The sequence below is a fragment of the Pholis gunnellus genome, assembly GCF_910591455.1.
Source record: "Pholis gunnellus genome assembly, chromosome: 5".
NCBI lineage: Eukaryota > Metazoa > Chordata > Actinopteri > Perciformes > Pholidae > Pholis > Pholis gunnellus.
This window is the reverse complement of record NC_136531.1, coordinates 19,004,135-19,015,004: the sequence shown is the minus strand read 5'-3', so window position 1 is coordinate 19,015,004 and position 10,870 is coordinate 19,004,135. Positions and strand designations below refer to the sequence as shown.

Genomic DNA, 10,870 nt, shown 5'->3' with positions numbered 1-10,870 from the left:
GTCAATCAGGTTCTGGTTTGACAGGCTCCATGTCTTCTTAACGACGCATACCGTGATAACACAAAGCAGCAAATGAACCGTTACTTCACCACTTCCCATGCCTCGCATTGCAACTGTATTTATCATTCACAATTGATTTAGAAACGGCCTCTGAGGGCCTTAGCAAACACTCACTTGTAAGATTCAAAAAGATATAACATGTAATTCAATTTTTGGGAATCTGACATCTCAGAATGAAGACCTCCATCATTAATCTGAGAACCAAAGAACATTTGTACATATTCCATTCAGGGCCCATTATGGTAAGAATTGAGCTCCTTGTTAATCTCTTGCAAAGGTCAGATTCAATCGACCATTTACTGCACAAGAGGACTCATGGGTCCAAAAGTTTTCACACCTTCACATGGATAACAGCAGATTTGCATTTTGGGAACTCTCACCAGCTCACGTTCTGAATGCAAATTCAGACTCAAATGTTTTCGACAACAGATTCTATTTCTGCCTTTCTGCCTTTCCGCATATCTTTGCCTTTAGAGAGAGTGTGTGTGTGTGTGTGTGTGTGTGTGTGTGTGTGTGTGTGTGTGTGTGTGTGTGTGTGTGTGTGTGTGTGTGTGTGTGTGTGTGTGTGTGTGTGTGTGTGTCCGAGTTTTACCTGTATTGTAGGGACATAGTATATCTGTCTACAGAGTCACATTGTGGGGACTCATCTTCCTTGTGGAAGCAAAATGTGCGTCCCCATAACATAAACCATTAACTCTTAGGGTGAAGACTTGGTTTAAGGTCAGGGTAAGGGTTGTGTATATATATATATATATATATATATATATATATGATAAGTCAATTTAATGTCCCCAAAAGTCATGAAAAGACTGTTTTTGTGACTTTTGAGGACGTTACATTACATTGTAACTATGTATGTGTGTAACCATGCAGTCCAACATTAAAATGAGATATTGTCACTAACTTCATGCTTTAAATTGCTGTAGAGCCTTGAGACCAGTTCAGGAAATTGATTTTATTCTTTAAAGAGCCAGCCTTCTTCCCACACTTCATCATATTCATCATCATCATCACCATCATCATCTTCATCATGATGATCATTGTAATCGTCATCATCATCCTAACCCCCGTCGCCATCATTATCGTCATATTACACAAAATGGCAATACTGTATCCATAACAACGAAAGAATAGACGAATATTCAGACAGGTCAATTTGCACAACATACTGTCTTAAAGTACAACACCTAGCATGACTTCACTATGTTTGTTTCATTTATAAAAATAATAATACAATTTAAAATAAAAACATGGTTTCACTGTGGTGTGGTGTTCTGTTATAGACTCTCTGTGAAGGTTGTGGTGGATGCTTTGAAAAGATGCTGCACGTAAAGCTCATCCTGGGAAAACCTTTTCAAGCAGTTACACCGAGAGCGTACAAGCCACTGACCCATGCGCAATGGTCTATGTATTTTATATTGTATGTACAATATAGTAAAAAAAGTATGTACATAAAGATAGAGTCCATCATACATATCTACTACTGTCCCTCTTGCACAGTATCTTTTTGAACGACCTCCTAAAGTCATTGTTGAAGATAGTGTAAATGATGGGGTTCAGCGCACTGTTGCAATAGCCAAACCAGAAGAAGAACTTGAACAGGGTGTCGGGCACCAGGCAGGACTCGCACAGCGTCATCAGCATGTATGTAAAGAAAAAGGGAAACCAGCAGATGACAAACACGCCAATGACCACGGCCAGGACGAAGGTGAAGCGTTTCTCCCGGTTCTGTCGACCCTTCCAGCGGCTGCCCTTGGTGCTTGATGCCCTCTTTTGGATGCCAACATCCCCCGGTTTGATTTGGCTCTGTTTGGTTTTCCCCTTGGCCACTTTCTTTTTGATCGAGCAGGGATTGTTCACTTTGTGGTCAGAGGAGGATGACTCTTCAAGGTCCAGCCCGTTGACCTCGCCCTTCTCCTCATCGGCTCCTCCTTCTCCTCCCACTCCCTCCTTCAGCTCGATGTCCTTCTCGCCATTCAGCTTCTCGTGGCAGAGGCGCTCCTCGGCGTCACCTGCACCCATGCCGTTCTCCTTCTGGTTGGCGGCAGCAACAGTCGCCGTCTTCGGCATCTCCTTCCGCTTCCTGTCTCCCGGCGGCGCCCGCGTCCTCTTCTTGGCGATCTGGTAGATGCGCACGTAAACCAGGACCATGATGACGCAGGGGAGGAAGAAGGAGCCGATGCAGGAGGAGATGACGTACCACTTGTCATTATTGATCTTGCACACAGGCTCCTCCTCGCTGTTTTCTTTCTCCATGGTGATAAGAGGCGGGAAGGAGATGACCGCCGCAATGACCCACACGATGAAGATGATGCACTTGATGCGTCGCGGCGTCCTCTTCAGGTTGTACTCGATGGCCTGTGTGATGGACCAGTAGCGGTCTAAGCTGATGGCACAGAGGTGGGCAATGGAGGCGGTGCAGAAAAGAACATCAAGTGCCAGGTATATCTCACACCACACCTCACCAAAGTACCAGTATCCCATGAGCTCATTGGCCAAGGAAAAAGGCATCACGAGGGTAGCAACCAAAATGTCTGCCGACGCCAAAGACACCAAAAATAAGTTCTGCGGTGCCCTCAGGGCCCGGCTTGTAAACACAGCTATGACCACCAGCACGTTGCCAAACACTGTCAGCGAGATCATGATTCCCACCAGCACAGTGAGCGGCAGTGAGATCCGGAGGCTGTAAGGGGCCACGTCTGGAAGAGTCTGATTGGTCTCGTTGTCAAACCCCATTGGAGTAGATTGGCCCACTTCCTATGTGAGTTCCCCTGAGGTTAACAAATATCATCACCAGGAAGGACCGAGCTAGTAACTCACAGCAGGGCTGTGAAGGGAAGGAACTGAATCACTCCTCTGAGGCTTTCCCGGATTTTTCGCTTTCATCGTGTACAACCTCCTTGAGGGGAAGCTCTTATCATTTATAAGGCTGTCAATTCATCTGAAAATATGAGGCAACAAGAGGAAAAATCAGATAGCTTCAACGCTATTTACACTTTTAAATCAGTTATGAAATACTTTGCATTAATACAACTATAATTAGCTCAAGCAGTATATCAGCTCTTTTCCCTGAATAGCATTTTTTTTTTTTAAATAACATATAAAGTGCGAAATTATATTACCTGAGCAAGAAAGCGGTGGCACAACCTCTCTGGTGCCAGAGACGCACGGGCATGAAAAAAAAAGCTGTCAGTGGGTAACTTCTTTAAACAGATCAATAGGAAGCAAATACGATCCATGAGGCGGATCAAGCGTGAAGTCTTCCCTCCGTGTCTCCTCTCTTTCCCGAAACAATGGTCCCTGTGCTGCATCTAGTGGTGCTCAGTCGCGGACCTAATAGCGCGCTAATCATGTTATCCCGGGCGCTGCCGTGCTGCCGTCTGTGTGCGGGTCCTCTCTTCTCAGTGTCAACCAGTGCGCCACTCCCTCTCTTTATAGCCCGCACGCTGCAAAAAGTGTTCCGCTCACTGTGCGTTCACAGAGTGTCAACATGGACCGACATGTGGGTCTAATAACACCAAACACTAATGCACTTTTATAGCAATGAAGGAATTGCAGGAGGGAAACGCCATCAACAAGGGGAAAAAAGAGTATTACACGTGGACACATATAGGCTACATAACTACAGGTACAGGTGTTGAACACATTAACAGGTATACTACACATGCCACAACATGCCATTGACACATATTCAGGTGAGTGGTCAACTCTGAAGTTTTAGTATTTTTTGTTAAAATGGTCTCCATTAGAGTGTTTCTGTTATTGTGTGTTCCCTATATAAAAGGGCAACTAAGTACATGATCGAGACAAGTTTATTTATGAGGTAAAAAACAATAGAAACCAAACAAAAATAAAACCCCAGTAGAATAAAATGCAAAAACATAAACAAAACAAAGTTACAGTGCAGTAAGATTCTAATAAATAAGGAAATAAAAGTGCATTAAAGGTATTGATCTTTAAAAGAGACAGGAGAAATGCAGGGGTTTGATTTTTGATTTGAGAGAGGATAGAGTAGAGAGACGTGTGTTTACGATAATGAATGATAATTAACACTCTTGCTTTCAATTTCATTTTCCATAACAAGTGTAGTTGTTTGCAAACAACCAAAATGTGCTGGATCCAGTCTTTTGTTGACACTGAGATGTCAGCATCTTCATGATGTGTTTCTTAAACTATTATTATATGGCATTTCTGAAACTGAGCTGAAAACAATAAAACACAAATTCAAAGACTCAAAAAATAGACGATTATTAAAGAGTAAACCACAGGACCTGTTGGGACAGATATTTTTTGCAGTGCAGGTGCTATACTCCGTTGCTAAGCAGCAGCCAGAGCCACACCACGTGGATATAAAGAGAGGCCTTTTATTCCTTTGTCTAAACTTTATTTATTTATTCACCTTTTGACACTTCATATCCAACACAGGAGGGAAACTTCTGCCAGGAGCAGACCTCAGACTGATTCTCAGACCTATAGATGATTTGGCCAATTAAAGGAAACATCTGATCATCAATGCACACATTTAACATTACCTGACACCTCACGTCATTTGCCCAGTGCTGTTTCACTGGATGACGTTTAGCTGTCAAAATGACACGTGTTTTTCATGTCCATGAAAAACAAGATCCATCTTGTTTACTTTCTCTACAGGCTTAAGGCGTTGTAGGTGCAGCAGACATGGAACAGTTCACGTACGTTTACTCTTAAAAACAAGTTCATGGGTTGGTTTTGTTGGTTAATACTTATTTTAGATAAATATGAAATAAACCAGCAGTATGTGAGACGATATGTTGTCATTTTTATTAGTTTTTATAAAACAGAGATGTAAAACTTGCATAAAACTTGTTTAATAGTTACTGCTATTCATAACTGTGTTTAGTATACAATCACCTGAAACCAAGTGTTTTGTTATCGTACAGTGAGCCGTTTATATCTACACAGGGAGCTTGTTCTCTTCACTAAGTCAGCCATGTTACAGTAAAAACGCTGACTCTAGCGAGAGCCTCTCCCTGTCACGCTTGGAAAAGGAAGGGCGAGTGTCGGCGCCCAATCCCTGCACGCTGCTCGATCCATTTTGCGCGTGTGCGGGCGTGTCTACCCAGTATGCCTTGCGGGTAGACCCGCCCCTACTCTACCCTCTGATTGGCTACTGGCTGCTAAATGGTTCAATTAGCCTAGCTATGGTGCTAACAGGCGCCACTTGAGCAGTTCAGCCTCAAGGGAGGCTTACCAGTCTGACTTTTATTTTATATTTTTTACAATTTTCGTATGCTATTGTATCATGAAATTCAGGTACCGACGGTGAGTTGTATGCAATCTGCAACCTCACCGCTAGATGCCACTTGTTCCGACTCACTGTTCCTTTAACTCATGAACGGGTTCCGTTTTATCCCAACTAACATCAGTGTCAGCCATGATAGAAAGCAGTTTTAGTTTTAGTGCGATACCAAAGTTGCTTTGAAATTACAATTGCAAATACTCACACAACCCTGCAAAAAGTAGAGAACATACAAATACTAAAATAAAAGGTCCTTCCCGTCACGTCCGCGAATGTCCACTGATTGTTATTTTGCATCATTTCCGCAAATCAAGAAAAAGAAAACATTTCTTCAGATTTCATCCATCAGGGGATTTATCATTTTCCAAACTCCCAGAGTCTTCCTGGAACTGGAGCCCCTTCTTACCACAAAAAGCTATGACTCTGTCACACAATTCAATGTTTGTGGTAAATTTGAAATCACTCTGGGAGGGCTGCTTGGAGAAGGAAATTCCTGAGTAACTGTGGGAGGCTGTGGTGTCCTTGACATCAGTCTGTCCTGGACATGGTGGACACGACTTAGTGTTGGGTCCACTGGATTAAAGTGCTTTCTAATTTTTTTTGATGATGTTAAATCAATCTAGTGCCGTTGAAATCCTGCTACTTTTACACACATTTCCGTCATGGTCCAACATTATACCTTCTCAAAAAGAACGTTAGGACACTGTTTAAGGCATACCATTTTATTTGTCATGCAATGATATGTTTTAAGGCATTACATTTGTTATGACATGATATTTTTCTGACACTACTAACAGTCTGGCTCTGTTTCCAGAGCCTCTCTGATTTTTTGGGCATTATATCTTCTGAGTTGCCTCCTCATCCTTATCTGCGTTTGGGTCCAAACCTGTTACTTAGGAACAAGTGCCCAGGAAACTAATACAAATGGAGGACTGGACATGGACACAGGCTGAAGGCCCCGGCGGCTGGACAGGGGCGGAGCACGAGACCACCAGGCAGACGGCCCGGGAGCAGGGCAGAACTTCTCTGGAGGGAAACCAGGAGGGAGGGCCCTATGGCCACAGAGACGGGAACATGGACATGTTCACAGGACCACACTAGAACTCGGGCATGGAGACTTGAGGTCACAGGGGGGGCAGTAAGAAACTGATGACCCAGCTGTAGAACGAAGAGCAGAACGGTAGAACTGACGGGCTAACAAACACTTATGACATTTTTAGGGCACGCACAACATTTTTCATGTCTCGGCAGTCGCTAGCTTACAGTGTGTGGAGTTGCTCAACTCCAAAAACTTTAGAGCAAACTATCCATCCATTCCATTATCGTTATCCTCTTATCCTGTTCAGGGATATTATATATATATATTATTGGTTTTAATCAGTATCGTTAAGTACTGTTATATTTTAAGGAGCCGTTTCTGTCAATTATTTTGTGCATTTGTGTTGTAATAGGTTGTTCTAGTCAAGTGCTCGGATTCAACTCTTCACTGTTCACTCTAAATGTGTAGTAAATGAATAGTGCCTTAAATATTGACATTTTGAGTGAACACCCATTTTTCGACATACTATAACTTTTTTGACAGACTATAGAATGACTCATTCATGACTTAATAATTAATGAAAGAAAGGCACTCCATATGAACCATGATGCGTGTGGTAGAGCACTACGAATGAACCCGGGGTTGTGGCCCACGTAATGGGCCTCGGGTTTTCTGCATCTCCAGAGAGGGAGTGACGGGAGAGAGATGCACGGGAGGGGGAGTAGAGAGAGCATGACAGCGCGGTCCACGCAGGCTAATGGAAACCATATCCCTCTTCCTGTTTTCTTGTGCAACAGCAGAGAGGTTTCCCCATCTACCCAGATAGTATGACTCTTTTATGACCCTTTTTGATATGCCATACTATGACTTTTTAAAGATTATTTTTCGACATACTATATTATGACTTTTTGGGGACTTTTCCAACATACTATGACTTTTTTATAAATTGTTTGACATACTATACTAATAATTTGTTATGACCTTTTTCGACATACTATACTATGATTTGTAATGACATTATATAGATATTAAACTTTTTTCGAGATGCTACACTAGTTTTTTTAGACATTTTCGACATACTATACTATTACTTTTTTGCCATACTATATTATGACTTTTTATCTTTTTTGTTCAACATACAATACTATAACTTTTTCATAACTTTTTTCACTTGCAATACTATGTCTTTTTTATGACTTTTTTCAACAAACTATACTCTGAGTTTTTAAAGATTTTCTTCAACATACTATATTATGACTTTTTTAATAATTTTCTTCAACATACTGTACTATGACTTTTTCCTGATTTATTTTCCCGACATATATATAGACTATGACCTTTTTTTGTTGACAAAACTAGACTGTTTTCTTTTCTATTTTAAAAAAATATACTATGATTTTTTTTTTTTTACTTAATTGCTTATGACTCTTAAAATCATTATTTATTTGTTTAAATCAAGCATTACCTCCATTTGTCATACTTTTTAGTGTGAGTGTGGCTTCCCATTGGCTGTGTGAGTAGCCTATGAGTGACTATTCCAAGCGCAATATCAAAGTGCTCATATCAGCCTGATAATCCCGTCTTTCCGTGCTGGTAAAATAACATCGCCCGTTGCAGCCACAGGACTGACTCACTGACTTCTGTTGGGTAAACAGCTGTTTTGTCGTGGCGCTTGTTGATGCATGAGGGTGCACACTAAGCGCAAGGATACAGTGACACCTGTCGTCTCGTGCAAGAGCTTTCCAGTTTTAGGAGGATGACGCCGTGGGAACATGTTTAATTAAAGTGGTCTGACAATTTAGAGGATGAAGAATCTGAGGTCAGAGCGCTCAGGGTCTGTTTTAACGTAACTACTTTGTTTTTTTTACAGGTGATTTCGAGCCCCTTTTTGGCGACAGGGCGCAGACAAACAGGTAGGGAAATTCATCCGCAGCTCCACACATTTCAGCGAAACGAAGCGGGATGTTAGACTTCATTTGCCTGACAGAAGTGACTTTCAGATGGTAGTGTTACAGAAATACAGGCGGCTTTGATCATATTAAGACTTTAATTGACCAGCAGGGGGCGGTGTTGACCTGGAGCAGAGACGCACAGCCTCTGAAATAGAAACACTGGAATACACGCTAATGTTTTTCTAACCAAAATAATGAATCCCAACAATAAATTCAGTTTTTTTCTGTGATTAAAATGTGAGGACAGCGAGCCCTGAATTTCACTGTAGCTTTGAATAATTTCTCTGAGAATTTGGACAAAAAGCTTTGATATTGTCTTCACTCTGTCAGCAATAAGGGATACCAAAGACAAATTCTTAATTGATAAAATCTTGGTTAAAGTTTAAAAAGAAAAGATCTTATTCATTGAATATCAACTTAACTTATTTTAAATCTCTCTCAACATATTATTGGTACTTGTGAACCTTTTGTGTTTTAAAACTACAATAATATTTTCTTTTCAGATAACTTTTTACTGAAACATAGGAGAGTAACACATCATAAATTTGTAAATATGTATCGGTTTATTACAGTTAAAAAGATGTATGTACATACAGAACATCACCACACATGGTCATTTTCACTCATTTGCAAAGTAGTACTCTGCAGCTAGTTGGTGTCAGGGTAACTGTCTTACAATGGGGCGGCATTACGTTTGTCATTTACAACCAAGCACACAAACTGTTTCCTCATTATATTTGCCAAATAATACTTAGTAAAGGCATGTAACCAAAATAAAACGGAAGGATGCGTCATAAAACAAACTGGGGTCGAATTGTTCGTCCAAATCCAAGTTCCTGCTGCCAACACGCAGCTTTGTATGTACACGGGTAGAAACACCTCAGACTGGATCTCGGTCACTGTGGTCAGCAATGAAGACTCATATAGAGGTAGTCATGTCTGCATCTGCTCGTCCAGTCAATAGACGACTGACCCAAACACTTTGCTTTCAACATCTGCTCAATCCGTGGACCCAGACCCCTTTACCGACATTAACGAAAGAAAAGTGATTATCTGTCATAAAGGTTTTGCTTGGTGCGCATAAGGCAGTCAAGTAAATGTACGGAGATACTATAGCAGGGGTGTGTGCGGGAGAGATCCAGGTAGGAGAAAGAGCTGGCAGCTACGCATTAAAAAGGGCCTTTCCACCAAAAGTGATTTGGTCTAATTACGAAAAAGTGGACATTTATGTTGTTCTGTGCTCTGAAGATGAACGTGTGTTCCTACAACATCGACCTGCGCTTTCTAAAAAGTTTGTTTCTGAAAACAGATTCTACATATAGATGTGGTAAAAGTTCAATCTCAGACTATTAAAGTTGATGTCACATCATTTTACTGCCTCTGATGTTGTAATATTATTACTCTAACCTGATATTACTTCTGAAATACATGAAGAAAAACGTAGTTATTTCTACTGAAAAAGCCGTTGCAGAATAAAAATGCAAGTCAGTTTTGGTGGAATTCCCCTTTAATGCCAAAGACAAGTGAGACGCAAGCTAATGCGTAGCAAAATGGCATTATCTTCCATTGCACTGTCTTTATGTAAAACTCTCATCACATTACAGATTTTGTAATACTGAGTTTACCGTAACGTCAGATCACTGTACAGAGTAAAAGGAAAAATAAGACAGAAAGAAACTAGACCCAAATTTACATTGTAACGACCAGTTGCTTGTCATCAAGTACAGTCAGTGGCCATAGACACAAGGAATAGCCAAACAAACACATACAAAAAGATCATTAAGGCTGCTTGTCAATGTAGATTAAGTAGGATAAGCATTGCCACACAATGCTTCGATACTCTTTGCAATATACAAAAAGGGAGCATTTGCAGATACACCAAATAGCCACTAAATCCAAGTCCTCTATGCAAAGAAAACCGCCCAATTCTGACCCAGACAAATCATGTCTAATATGTGTTCAACATGCTTGTTTCCTGTACAAAATAACCAGGCAAGAAAAAGACAAGTTGTATGATCCAGAATAAAAAGCAAAAAAAAAAGGAGCGAAATGACGTCGATTCTGCGATGCTCTCCACTGCCGAAAATCACAGACGATATAAAAATAAACACCAATTATACTCCAATTATTTTTGGATGCACCAGTATGCAATACGTCGTCATCATTTTTGATCCAACAAGTCACACGTTTTGTCTGACCTCGTCAGCCGGTGACCTCCATCTCCCTCCACAGCACATTGAAACTACATTCCAGGATGTGATAAATGCTCTCTGGTCCATGAGCCCCCCAGTCCAGTTTCTGCCCCACCCTCCCATCATCCTTTGCGTTTTTTTTGTTTTTTTTATACATTGGCATTCTCAATCTTGCAAAATGGCACATGAAAAAAAACAACTAAAAACAAGAGAGACCGAATGTAAAAATGGGCCACAGCGCTGTCGCTGCATACCTAATGCACGTCTCACTTTTGAGTACTCGTTGAAGGCATTTTTCACACAATTGTTTACAGCTAAAAGTAAATACACAAAAAAAAAGAAAACTTCC

At 41.0% G+C, this 10,870-nt stretch overlaps 1 protein-coding gene across 1 annotated transcript; it reads right to left on the bottom strand.

Moving 5' to 3' along the window:
- Nucleotides 1–1,034: 1,034 nt before the first annotated feature.
- adra2a (adrenoceptor alpha 2A) lies at nt 1,035–3,297 on the bottom strand. The gene is made up of 2 exons (XM_079158911.1): nt 3,183–3,297; nt 1,035–3,001 (listed from the first exon to the last, which is right to left on the bottom strand). The coding sequence occupies exon 2, from the start codon at nt 2,794–2,796 to the stop codon at nt 1,528–1,530; it is 1,269 nt and encodes a 422-aa protein (XP_079015037.1). The 5' UTR covers nt 2,797–3,001; nt 3,183–3,297; the 3' UTR covers nt 1,035–1,527.
- Nucleotides 3,298–10,870: the final 7,573 nt, after the last annotated feature.

Excerpts from the sequence above, each read along its gene's own strand:
- adra2a (XM_079158911.1), bottom strand. The coding sequence starts at position 2,796 with ATGGGGTTTGACAACGAGACCAATCAGACTCTTCCAGACGTGGCCCCT.